At 35.9% G+C, this 14,600-nt stretch overlaps 1 protein-coding gene across 7 annotated transcripts in view; it reads right to left on the reverse strand.

Annotated features, from left to right (window-relative positions):
* The window catches only part of ARID4B (AT-rich interaction domain 4B), a 241,013-nt gene that overhangs the window by 225,440 nt on the left and 973 nt on the right, over positions 1–14,600 (reverse strand). For all 7 annotated transcript variants that reach the window (XR_011975434.1, XM_072647526.1, XM_072647529.1 and 4 more), the window contains exon 2: positions 14,382–14,439. Coding sequence is in view for 6 of the 7 variants with exons in the window: in XM_072647526.1 (XP_072503627.1) it covers positions 14,382–14,387 (6 nt within the window). In the remaining variant the exon portion in view is untranslated. The remainder of the gene's footprint in view (positions 1–14,381; positions 14,440–14,600) is intronic.

The raw sequence follows: 14,600 nt of genomic DNA on the forward strand, positions 1-14,600 counted from the left end.
TGAAGGCCAACAATAGACCCCTGCCCAAGCTCCACTTAATGGTTGGCTTAGAGTGAGTATCAATAGTAATAGTTTCTCTTTCCCTCTCAGAGTAATTTATTCTTTTTTTTTTCCTTTTGTTCATTAAAAGGGCCCTTCTCTGACTACTTCTTAAAGAGGCCTATTCAGTCAATGGGCATTACCTCCCTAAGTCAGTACCTGAAAAGGCCAAGTTCTCCCATTGCCTCCTGGGCCATCTCCAGTCTTCTCGATGAATATCTGGTCACTGGATCCAAATGGCTCAAGAGGAGAAAGTGAGGCTGGTGACCTTGCACAGCCCTCCCTCACTCAAAACAAAGTCAAATGCAAGTCATATCATCATTTCTCTGATGTCATGGTCTTTGAAAATGAAGGACGAACACAAAAACTAGCCCAGCAGATAATCCTTAAAGAAAGGGACAAAATCCTAAGCCAATATCTTCAGGAGAAATAGAGACAGAGTACCCTACTGAATGGTAATAAGGAAGAAATCTATGTCCTATAATGACTATCTCTACAGACGACGTTATTTCTACCTCTGGTTACAAAGTTCTTAACAGTGATGTGTATTCTTGGAACATTATCTCTTTGTTAATAAAAAGTATTTTTGTATTATATTTTAGTTAATAAAATTAGAATGCAATTTGAAAAAGAGTAACACCCATTCTTTTATAAATTAAAAACAAATATTTAAGTGCCTATAGTCCAGGGCAATTCATATAAAACATTTGACATAAGTGGGAATTTTCAAATTTTAGATCTGTGAATCAGAAATTTAAGGAATATGTGATAAAAATTAATAATAAATAGCATTTATATAGTGCTTTAAGGTTTGCAAAATTCTGCACATACTTAAGTACACTAGTCCTAGACTATCTCCTGTTACAAACCAATCTTTAGGTACTTAACTTAAATCATATTTAATCAATTGGTACCTATGAAAACAAACATGTTATAAATAATCTATAATGATTAGAATATTTGTACAACCATAGCACTGAGGAACCACTTCAATTGCTTGCTCAGGCAAATTTTTAACAAGCCTGAACTAGCAGACAGACCTTGCATTCTCAGCAACATGGAGAACAGGATGACCCAGCTAATGTTTATTTATATAAAAGTTCTAACTCTACAGTGAAATAGTTTTCCTCCTTACACCCCATGCTTCTAGGGCAATATTCTCCAAACTGAGAACAAGGAAACACATTTACTCCACAAAGGGTCCTCCTTCTAGGTCTCTTCACATAATACTAAAATTTTAGGGCTCAAAAGATCCTTACAGACAATTTAATCTAGTTCAACTCCATTAAGAAACTGAAACTCAGAGATATGAAATTACTTATCCAAAGTCACACACCTAATTAGAGACAGAACCAGGAAGCAAAGCCTGGGGGATGGAACAGGGGGGAAAGGGACAAAAATGAAAAGACAGCTCTCTTCATGTATTTAAAAGGGAGGGATGGATTAAACTTACTCTGTTTGTTTCTCCATTGTAGAACTAGGAATAATGGGTAGGTATTACAAATACTTAAATAGAGGTTTCAGTTAGGAAACCAACCACAGCCCCTAATAATTAAAGCTACCTAAAGGTCAAATGGGCTACCTCATGAAATACTGGTTACCCTTTCTCATCACAGGTCCTCAAACAAAGAATGATAATCACTTTTTCTGTATGCTTTAGAGGGTATTCTTTCTCAGAAGGGGACTAGCTGACTAAAGAAATACCTTTAAACTGAAAATCTGTGATTCTGTGACCAGATCATTTCCTTCACATTGTTCTCCTAATCTCATATTTTGGGTATGGAATTCTGAGGACTGGAGTAGCAAAAAAGGCATGGCATTAAGAAATTAGAAACAAAAAGTAAAAAAGGACAATTTTAAAACATTGTCAAGTAGGCAAATAAAATTTTTGTGCAAATGAGTAATTTAGAATATTTTTAAAATGATACAATATTTTAAAATAGCTAAATGTGGCCCATCAGTGGTAATACTGGTTCTAGACATATTAATCAACTAACAAGCAATTAAATAGCAAGTTAAATCAATGTATTATAGTAAAGCACGTGTTTACTGTCTCAGGTACTATAATCTTTAACATGCAGTGATAATGAATACGGCTAAGTCCTAAAATAAAACAAAAAACCTATCATTATAATAGCCAGTTAAAAAGAAAGCAACAGCAAGCATAGCTTCACTCAAATGTAGAATGCCTGAGTCACTAGTATCGTGCCCAACTTCCAGCATTCAAGCTAAATTCAAGTCAGTGACTTGAGTTTACCAAATCTACTGGGTTACTCTTTAAGAGATTATTTCTCTCTATGAACCTATCTAGAATATAAAATTAGCCCAACTGTATCTGCTAACAACACTGAGCTCATTCTTGGTAGTTTTCTCTTTGATGATCCTATATGTGAAGTGATACAAAAAAATTAATTTCTGCAAAATTCCTGACACTTGATGAGTATTCATCTCTGTGTTTTGCAGCTTAGAAAACTAAGGCCTATGAGGCTAAACAATCTGGCCAAAGTAAAAGTTAGTTGAATTATCTCATGGTATTCAGTTAACATGTAAACTTGGTTAGAGAGCTGCTAGGTGGGGCAGTGGAAAGAGTGTGGGACCTGAAGACAGGAGACATCTTCCAGAGTTCAGATCTGGCCTCAGACAGTTATTAGCTGTGTGACTCTGGGCAAGTCACTTAATCCTGGTTACTCAGTGTCCTCAGCAATAAAATGAGATGGAGAAGGAAATGTCAAACCACTCCAGTATCTTTGCCAAGAAAACCCCAAATAGGGTCACAAAGAGAGAAATGACTAAACAAATTTGATTAGGTGATTTTACGTGCTATATGTATATATCATAATTGACATTATAAGCTATAATGCAATGATGTTATGATTATTTAAAATCATAACTACTATCCACCCTATTTAATATCCACCCAAAACATATCCACATTATGTTAACATCCTTGGTTTAAAATCTGTATTTTTCTACAATTTAAGTTACTGCTTTAAAATACAACAGCTTAGATGGAACACCTCATTACTCCACAGTCATCAGTCAGCAAGCATTTATTAAACTCCTACTACATGCCAGGCACTGAGCCAGGCACTAATTTCTGGTGATACAAAGAAAGGCAAAAAAAAAAACAACCCAAAATCCCACCAGTCCCTGTTCTCCAGGACATACACACACAAATAATTAAAGATGATAACAGAGGGAAGGTACTCCATTACGAAGCATCAGAATAATCTTCTTGTAGAAGGTGAAATTTTAGCTGAGACTCAAAGGAAACCAAGAAGTGCAGGAGGTGAAGCTGAGGAGGGCAAGGATTCTAAGGCCTGGGGGACAGGCATTGAAAATGACAGTCTGAGCTCATTCTTGGTACAGTGAAGGAGTATCATTGGATCCCAGAATACATGGGGGAGAAAAAGTAAAGGGCAGAAAACAAGAAAGGAAGAGGAAGCCAGATTATGAAGGAAAGGTAATTTTCCATGAAATTATGAAGCGCTAAACAAAATTTTGGTTTCCCCATCACTGAAGTTTATAGACTTACTTGCCTTCTGAAACAATGGATATTGATTAATAAGTCTTTCCTTGACAACTCAGGGTCATCATTAGAACACTTGTTTTAAATATAAAATGTCATTTTCAGCATCTGTCTCTTTCCTTCAATAACAGAGCTCAGCTTTCACTTTTTTCCATTCTCATCTGGTTATTTTAATTTCAGATTGCTGTTTCTGATCAGGCATAGGCTGAAAAAACATATATAATATAATTTTCAAAAAATGTAGAATTCAAAAAGAACTCACAAGTAAAATGGAGAAGAAGATAGCTTTATAATGGTCATTTCTGACTGCTAAATATAATGGGAATTTGAGTCTGCTTAAAAGTTAAACTTCAAGGTAAGTACGGAAAAAGGAAAAGCACCAGAAATTCCTGGCAATGTTACATATACTTGTATGCATATAGACATTATGCTAAAACAAGATTATGTAGGTTACAGATATATATGACATTTAACTGTGGTCATTAGAATCAGAAAGACAGTGCGATCCAGAGGCTTGACATGATAAGACTTTGGATCAAATCCTGCCTCTTAACACAAACTGACAATATGACCCTGAGCAAGTCACTTAACTTATTAGTGCCCTAAGCTACTTTCAAGGTCTTGAAGTAGCAGATAAGGTGCCAACCTACATTAGTAGAGGGAGTTTCCTCACAAATAAGTTTCCTAAACTAATGAAATCACAAGTCTATTTCCTATCCCTACTGATTATAAGAAACTGGTACATTTACCAAGTCAAATCAATAGTCTTTATGAAGCATCTACTATATGCTTGAAGACAGCTAGGTGGCTTGGTGGATAGAGTGCTGGGCCTGGAGTTAGGAAGACCTGAGTTCAAATTTGGCTTCAGACACTTTCTAACTGGATGATCCTAGGCAAGTCACTTAAGCTTCTGTTTGTCTTAATCTACTGCAGAAGGAAATAGCAAAATACTCCAGTATCCTTGCCAAGAAAACCTCATGGACAGAATTGCTGTGCTATGGTCCATGGTGTCACAAAGAGTCAGAAACAACTGAACAACAACAATATACTAATCTACTAATATACTAATGCTAAACACTAGTGATACAAAGAAAGGCAAAAAAAAAAACCCATCAGTCCCTGCTATCAAAGAACAAATAGAGGAGACAACATGCAAATTATGTACAAATAAAATATGTTCAGAATAAATTGAAGATGATCAACAGAGGGAAGGTATTACTACCAAGAAGGAATAGGAAAGGTTTCTTATAGAAGATGAGATTTTAACTGGGATTAGAAGCAAGCTAGGGAAGCCAAGAGACAAAGGTGAGGAGGGAAAACAGTTACGAACACAGGGGATATTCAGTGAAAATGCAATCTGGACATGGAATGTCTTATGTGAAGCAAGGTCAGTATCACTGGATCACAGAAGATGTGGAAAATAAAGTGTAAGAAAACTAGACAGGGAGAAAGGGTCATGTTTGGCTTTGAATGCCAAACAGAGGACTTTATGCATGACCCAGACAGTCAGACCTGTGCTTTAGGAAGATCAATTTTGACATCTGAGTCAATGTAGGATGAACTGGAGCATATGTGTGTGTGTGTGTGTGTGTGTGTGTTTGTTTAGATGGTTAAGGGTAAGAATGTGACAGGGAGTCTAAGCAGAAGGCTACTGCACTAGTCCAGAGATGAAGTGATGAAGGAGTGCACCAGAGTGCTGGCAGTGTCAGGAGAGAAAGGGACGTTTATGACCGAAGATGGGAGGTAGAATCAACATTAAACTGGACAGGGAAGGAGGTGGGGAGAAGGGATTTCATGAGGGAGAAGTCGAAGATAATATCTAGGTTGAGTCTGAGTAACAGAGAATGAACCAACAGTAATAAGAAAGTCAAGAAAATTAGAGGACTTAATAGGTACAATAATGAGTTCAGTTTGGGATACGTTAAGTTTAAGACATCTGTAGGAAACACCCTGTTTAAGATGTTTAGAGGTGCAAGAATGGAGATTAAGAGAGATATCATGGTTAGATAGATCTGTGAACAATCAGCATAAAATTCATAGGAACTGAGACATGAGCAAAAGAAATAGTATGGAGGGAGAAGCCCAGGCTTTGCTTTTACCAAATTAAATCTCAACACACTTTCAGGCTACATCTGATTAGAGAATGTTAAAATATTGGAAGGGACTTTAGAGATTTTATAACCCCACGTTCTCATTTTACAGATGCAGAAACTGAGGCCCAAAGAAAAACTGAACTGAGGTCACATAGCTAACAAATAAATAACATTACTGTGACGTGAATGGAGGTCTTATAAATCAAGTTAAAACTACTAAAAACTGTAAATACATTGCCAAGAATTCTGTTTATTTTTTGACAAAGAGAATATATGTGGATACAGTTACTAAAAACTTTTACAATAGAGAAGAAAATGAAATAGTAATGCCAAGTCCATATAAGATAAAAAAGAGGATAAATTTAAAAGATTTATGACTTTAACATTAGAAAGATGCTAAAGAAAGAAAGATTGAACATTAAGAATGTTAAAAACTAAAAAATGTACCAATGTTTAAGAGTAGAGAGGATTTTAAGAGAGGTTTAAACAGCTATCTGTTCTGGATGTCGTTTACCTGGCTAAATAACCAGGCCTAGATACAATGATCTTGAGATCCCCTCTAACACTATATTTATTAATTGGGTGTGTGTAACATGTAGATCTTCCACTTCTATAATGCTTGGTTCCAAGTTTTCTTAAGGATTTGTTTTCTCTCACTCTAAAATAATTCAAAGCCATCAAGCATTATTCTCTTCTAAGCTTATGCTGTACAAGTTTGCAAGTTAGCTTTTTCACTGAGATAAACTGTTTTATGTAGGTTTTAATTAGTTACTTTTATTGTATAATCCATGTGGTTTCTTCTGATTTTTAAGAAATCAGTTAGGAAAATGTTCATATATCAACATTTAATTTTTTACTCATTTAAGTCATTTTTTCCTTAAGTATTAGACTAGGCAGATAAAATAAACACTAAGTATTAAGGATCAAGTACAACGATTTTTTTTATTTGTAAAATATTTTTAAAATTCCACTCATCTTAGAAAACTAGTATCAACCCCAACAAACACAATCTATGAGTCACTAGGTCATGAAATGGCAATAGCTGTTATTACTCACATACACACAATAGTAACTAGCCAGAAAGGCAGTCTGGTTTAATTTTACAAACAGAAGAGAAAATCAGAATTCCAATCCTCACTTTGCTGCCAGCTTAATATATGTCTACGGGCAAATCACTCAATCTCACTGAATTTGTTTCTCATCTATAAGATTACAAAAAAGTTGCCTATTTGACTCATAGGAATGATCTGTGAAATAAAAGTTGTCAAGATCTTTAAAAATGAAATGTCTCTCAAGGCTCTATCCTGTGTCCTCTTCTCTTTTTCCTTATAACATTTCACAATTTTCTTCTCTATGCAGACAATTTCCAGATCTACATATGCAAATATGGTCTCTCTCCCAAGTTCCAGTCCCACGTCACCAACAGCCTTTCGGACATCTTGAACTGGCCTCACCAATCACTAAGCCCTCACTCTGGTAGAGCCACCTCACCATCTCTCACCTGAATTACTACAGTAGCTTTCAACTGGTTTATCTTCCGCAACTGTCTCTCCATTCCAATCTATCCGCTCAATTGCCAAAGTGAATTTTCTAAACTATAGGTCTTACTCTGTCACAACCTCTATTCCAGGGATGTCAAACATAGCCCCAAAATTCTGGAGTATGACTTGAACCAGATTAAAACTTAATTGGGCAATATTTAACAAAATAAATTAAAATAAAATAAAACAGATAATATGAATATGTGGCTTTCTACGTTAATACATGGCTCACAGGGATCCTTATGTACAGTATGGTGGCTTCCATTTCTATTTGAGCTTGACACCACTGCCCTCCTCAGTAAACTCCACCAGTTCCCTATTACCTCAAAGGTGAAATATAAAGTTCTTTAGGTTGGTGTTTAGGGCTGATTCCTTTCTATCTTTATATTCTTTTACACTTCTCACATTCCCTCCCTTACACTCTACAATCCAGATACACTGTTCTACTTGCAGCTCCTGGCACATGAAACCACCTCCCAGCTTTGTCCCAATACCTGGAATGCTCTCCCTCCACATCTTCACCTTTTACCTTCCCTGAATTCCTTTAAGTCTCAGCTCACATCCACACTTTCTCCAGAAATCTTTTCTTAGTTTCCACATCTCAACCAGGGAAAGGCAAACTTCTCATCTATCTACTCTGTTACATAGCTTTTGTGTATCTAATTATTTGTTGTCTCTAACATTAGAATGTGACCTCCTTGAGGTGGGGGTGTTTTTGTCCTTTTTTGTATCCCTAGCCCTTAGCACAGATCCTGGACCATGTTAAGTATTTAATTAATATTTAATGATTTGACCTACCCTGAAATAGGTAATAATTGAGGAGTTACATTTTTCTTTTACAAACTGCATAACGTCATGGGAAACTGTCAGAGGATACCACTGATAAAGAGGTCTAACCCCAAATTAGCCATTGTAGTTATAGGTACCCAAAGGGGCGGAGAAGAGTAACAGGGAGAAGACAATGGGGGGGGGGAAGGGAAGGGTGGGAGGAATGGAAGAGACAGGCAAGAGAGATACAGGGAGTATCCTCATAGAGGTTGCTCAATCACATTGTGAGACTGACTCCAATTCATTTATTTCCTACTCCAATTTATAGCAATTCCAATGACATATTAAGATCACAAAATCATAAATTTAGACCTAGAAGGAAACTTAGATATCATCTATCCAAGACCCCTCATTTAACAAGTTAAGAAACAGGCCTGGAAAAGTTAAGTGATTTGTCCAAGGTCACACAGTGGCAGAGACAGGATTTAAACCCAAGTCCTCTAATTACAAATCCATGACTTATCCCACTATACCATGCTCTCATAGATAATACAGCAATGCATGAAAATGAGAAGTTAAAATGCAAACTATGAAACAGTAAAATCATCACAACTGGTACTCACATTTATAAAATCATGGCACCAATACAGTGTTAAGCTTTGGTCTATGATTCTAGAATAACTTGTCCCTCCTTATGAATGAAGACTAGAACTTTCAAAAAGGATTAGCTAAATAATAACTTTGCTTTCAGTAGAGCAGATTCTTTTTGGTTTTGTTGTTTTTTTTCCTTTTTGTTAGATTTTGTGATTACATCTGTGTGGAGGACTCCCTGGTATATGGAAATTCCCTCCACAAATTCAGATTTCCTCTATCTGTACTCACGAGTAACTTATAGTCTTAGATAGCTACTTGGGACACTCAGTGATAAAGTGTCTTATCTATAGTCCCACAATTAGTATATGTACCCAAGTCACAACGTACATTCCAATCTTTCAGAGTTCAAAGTCAGGCCTTTATCCACATGCCTCTCTGTCTCCCTTAGAATATGAAATAGTACCCCAAACTGAGGGAAAACAAAGACAGGTACTATCCATATTTTAAAATGTTAATGAAAACTCTCAATTTCTTTGTATTTTTAAAGGTTCAAAAACAATTTCCATTAACCATGAGATGATAACAGTCAGTACAGATATATGCACAGCTATTTTTGCCAGGACAAACTTTTGACATATGGCAAGAATACCCAAGCAAGACATAAGTCAAACTCTCATAGTTTAACTTTGACAACAGCAGTTGTTGCTGTCTTCAGACTAGTTTGCTTTCTTCCACTCTCCTCTACACTAGCCAAGCCTCTTCAGCTTGGCAGAGCCCCAGAAGTCATTTATTCCACACCCACAAACTCACTATGCTAGCCTAGCTTCAGGTGACTCACTACCACATCAGAACACTGATATTGATCTCTAGAAGGAAGAAATTTTTTCGCTTTATATAAGCTACATTGGAGGCATACTAAACTAAGAAATTAAGAAGACAGAGGAAATAAGTTCAGTGGTTCAAGCGCCAAGACCTGACTTCAAGATTTGTAAGGATTTACTTTACATAGTAAACACTGACATCTGGGAAACAATGCAGCAAACTAGGTTAGAAACAGTAGGTTCTACAATCATTAAACTTCTTGCATCAAGAAAGTTTAGTTAAAAATAGAGTTTCAAAAACTATAGAATAGTTTTCAGTGCAAACCAAAGATTGTTTAAAAAAGAAAGCTATTGCCTTGCATCAAGAACTTTTTAAAGAACTTCTAAGTCTATTAGACACAACTCACATATCCAAAATCCCTACAAGTGCAGTAAGTCAAACCTACCAAAATTAAAATGCAAAAAAAACTAAAAAGAGTTTCAATATCATTCCAAAAACCTACTTTAAAGTCTCAGCAATTCATGTGGTACTTTATTAGAGGGCCAGGATGCTTGAGGAGGCAGAGAGAGGAGATAGGCTTCTTCCAGGAGAGAAAAAACTACTTTAAGTTGGTGGGCAAACTAGATAAAGCACTCAGTAAATTAACAGGTAGCTACTGAACCTTGCTTTTCCATTCTACCATCTACAGAGGGCAAATTTTATTCAAGTTTTTCTAAAAAAAAAACAACAACAACAACAACAAACTACATCTTTAAACTAAGTCTTACTTTAATAATACTTCATCCTGTTCTAAAGATAACTCCAAGTTCTCTCCCCATGTCAGCAGACTACATATTCAAGGAAGTTTTTAATATCATCAAAGGCCAATCAAAGGACCAGCAAGGGGTAACCTGTGAGAGGATTAACACCAGAAGTTTGACTATCAGTTTAACTTCTTTGCCACTAAAAATTTATGAGAAAGTATCTAATTAAGGTATGGAAAGGTTGTCATTTTACGATGGAGGGAAAATCCAGAGCACTGAATCAAAGTTCTTTTAAAGTACTGAAAAATTTATTCAATAAATAGCATTTGCTCACATGCTTATTAAGTCACAACCTTCATCTCTCAGTGATAAAAATGTATTCTCAGGGTTGTCATATAGCTAAAATGATAAAGAGTCAAATGTGGTTTTTAATGAAAATTATCATGACTCTGCTCTCAAGGACATCTTCACAATGCAAACATATTTCACTTTACAAATATAGTACAACTCTGTGACAACATAATTTAGTATACAATTTCAGATAGACTAGGATTAAATCATGTCCCCTAACAGCTATAGGGAAAATCTGAGGAAATAGGTTACAATTTATTTATTTAAATCTAACCCTAAAAATCCAGGAAGCTCAATAACTTTACAATCATTTCAATGTCAGAAAATGTAAAAAATGACTAGGTAAAAGAATTTTACATTATGGTTCTCATTTTTTATGACAGATTTCTCAAATGTAACAATGCTATAGACTGGATCATGAATTTATAAATACAACATAATAGTCATAACTTTTGTTTTTTGTATCCAAAAAGATAGTACTAGTGAAAAACTAAACTTCTGAGTTAGTTTCACAGAATTTGTCAAGTATCAAAATGTACCACTATATGCCACTTAAACTTCTTGTTCTAAGTTTTCCATAAGCTATCATAGCTCTATAAACTGAAATCTCTTAAAACTACATATGCACATTTTGCTTCAACACATTTCATAAAGTGTTTATTATCAACACTTCTCAAAAGTTAAATGCTAATGCTGGTTTCAAAAATGCAACTCTGAGCATGGGACTCCCAATGAACCAACAAAACATTTGAAAACAAATCATTCTCCAAAAGGTGATATCATTTAGGGTCTAGACTCTAGAACTATTCAACTCCAAACGTTCCACAAGCTAAAACTAATGGGGAGGGGAAGGAAAAGGGAAAGTGTAAGGACACCAGTCTCTAAATCAAAGATCACACAGTTAAAGAGGTGCCAACCAAAAACAAAGTGGGGGGAGAGGGCTATCATCATAATAGCTGACAATTATATAACGCTTTACAGTTTATAAATTGCCTTACTTACATTAGGTTGTTTGACCTTTAGGATAACTCTTCAAGTTACTGTTATTTCCATTTTGTAAAGGAGAAAAATTTAAGTACATAGAAAATGACTTGCTTAAGATCACCCACGAAAGAGCTAGGATTCAAACCCAGGTTTTCTAACTCCAGATGCTATATTTTCTACTACAACACAGTTGCTTCTTTTTTTTGGCATCTTTCAGTCATCTCAGGTAAAAAAACATCAGGATCTCTAAGGTCACAAGCTGAAATGCAAAAATGCACTTCTTAACTCTGGATAACTCATTTCTAATAGGAGGACTAACCAAAGACTTAGCAATTCATCCAGAGAGAAGAATATCCTGTTAATTACACAAATTAAATATTCCTCAAAAAGACATCTACCACAAATAGTTAACTACGGATTATGCAGGGGCTAATATTCAGATAATCAATCACAAAGGCTTCTTCCTGTTTGCTCTCATCCTTCCAGTCATCTGAATTCTAATTTATTTGAACCTCCTACGCAAGTGTGTAAGAAAAGGGAGGGCCAATTATATTAAAAGTATAGTAAGAAAGAAGTCTGAAACTAACCATTAAAATATAGTTATGGGGTAATCTGTGGATTTCAATAATCTACAATTTTTCTAATCTTAGAAATTCAGGCAGTAAAAAAATCAAACCCATAAATCAGAAAAATGCAAATTCAACCTAACATCATCTATGCCATTTATTAAACCACAAAATATTTTTGTGTTAGAGGTATCTAATCTCATTTCCCATAATCACAGAGTCAGTAACATATCACAAGATGGAATATACCGCTTGTAAATGGACTTCATTTGTTTAAAGAATACCTTACATATTTCCATGGGAAAATTTTTTGCTAATAGCATGTAAAAGTGATATAGATATGTTTTTATTCCAGTTTTCTAAGATGCTCCAAAACAAAATGGACAAATTATTATATATTGATAAGTGCTGTCTACAAATATATGGATTAGCAATGATTACATTTTTTGCTCTATCTTATATACAATACTAACTCTGTCATATAGTAACTGTTAAAAAGTACAAACTTATTTGGTTTCTAATGTCTCAAATGCTACTAAATCATCATAGAAATTGGGGCCACAGATACATAAAAATACAACAATTTTGACACTGGCCTTAATTACAAGCAAAATAATAATATCTAAAGAACTTAACTTACCACATAAAATTAGGTTGCACACAAAAAGCTAAGGTCTATACGTGAAAAAAGTACAATGTCATTGACCAACATTGTTCTTCTTAACCGAAGGGCTGAATTATGATGCCAAAAATAGTAGCATGTAAAATTAGTTCATTTTAAACTATCAAGCATTTTAACATTGGTACCATTTAAGCAAAAACTAACAATTTTAAATGCAATTACAAATATCCAAGTGTAATTTGATTTTGTTCTGACACATAAAACTGTTTAAAAGCCTAAATTTATTTCTTTAAAGAATGAGTTAAACAGAAAATCTTTAAGTTATAACTGTTAAAAACTTTCATAATTATCTGTTAAATATTGCTCCATTTTTAAACTTAATGTATTTTTCAGCCCAATATTTTCCCAAGAAATTTATGAAAATTGTGGCAGAACTGTGGTTTTCTTAATGAATTCACTTCTGGTAGTCTCACACACATTCCCCATTGTCATTATTATAATCATGCTTGTTTGTTTTCAGGTCTCACAGACACATTTAGTTTTATATACTCTTTAACTGAACTATACATATAGAAAATGAGAGGAAGAATGAAAAACCTTTTCATATACATGCATAAAGTACAAACCCAAGAAACTAGCAAAAACTGGATAGGCTATGCAGTACTCAGAATTTCAAAAGGTTACAGCATTTTACTTCCTTCCATAAACTTATGCAATACAAGCTTTAATTCTGATACAGTATTTTTTAAATTGCCTTGATTTTAAATAGAACCAAAATATAGAGACTGTTCAATGAACTGTCTAAAGTAGCTAGCATTTAAATTTTAACCTACTACAGTTTGCAGCATTATTACTATAACCAATTACGAACACACCCACCTTTTTCAAGCATAGCAAATTTTTACAGAAAAGAAAAATGTCTGCTTGGCTTGGTACCACTAGTTGAATCTAAATGATTCAAAATTCTAATTCTCTTTTCTTTCTAGTGTGTATTAAGTGAAAATGTCAATATTCAATACCTAGCTGAGCTGAAAATGTAAACTAACAGAGACATTTATGCCTACAATATGTTCAACCAAATAAGCAAACCCAAAAGGTTAAAAAAAAAATCCTGCATTTTATGCACTGTCCTTTATGATTTCTATCCTCACCACTTGGAAAACTGATTATCAGCTTTCCAGGTTTCTGGCTTGAGCACAGGGAAAAGTTTTCCTAAAAGCATGAATCGACTGAAAACGTTTAACCCAAAAGGGATCAGTGCAGAGGAACGGATCCCATACAGTCATACACAAAGCACTGTGTCCCTGGAAATAAATACAAGTCACACGGCAGTTTTCAAACCAGAATTCAAAGAACAGTTCTTCAGCAGAGTAAAAATTACCTGTTTAAAAACCCACACGTAAAATAGAATTTCGCTTTGTCTCTACTGACTGAGAACCCTCACCATGTCCAGTTTCCAGATGAGGGAGGTAACTTGACGGGCTTTCAGACTTGTCAGGGAGACCGTTCTTATCTCTCTCCCCGGCAAGAAGGCTCCTCTTAAGCTCCTCTCCCCACCGAAGAGCCCCAGCTCCGCGGCCAGGCCCGGCGTACATGCACCAGCTCGGACCCCATCCCCTCCCCGAGCTCTGCAGGACTCTGCGCGCCCCCGAAGGACCTCGACACGGCCGGCTCCCCCTCACCGCCCCACCCCCTGCCCGGAGGCTTCTCGCATGAAACCCTTTCTTACCTTCATGGTGGTGATTCGGCAGCCGCCGTCTTCTCGCAGACACAGAATTCACCTGCACCTGAGGTGAAACAAAAGACACCGAATCACCACCCCAGGAACCCCGTTCTCCGCGGGGTGGGGGACGAGGAAATGGCTCAGAACCCCCCGCCGCAAGTCTCCCTCGCTCCGCCGCCTCCCGGAAGGAAGGTCCCTCCGAGCCCGGCTCTCGCCCTCGGCGGG

The sequence above is a fragment of the Notamacropus eugenii genome, chromosome 2 (assembly GCF_028372415.1).
Source record: "Notamacropus eugenii isolate mMacEug1 chromosome 2, mMacEug1.pri_v2, whole genome shotgun sequence".
Taxonomy (NCBI): Eukaryota; Metazoa; Chordata; class Mammalia; order Diprotodontia; family Macropodidae; genus Notamacropus; species Notamacropus eugenii.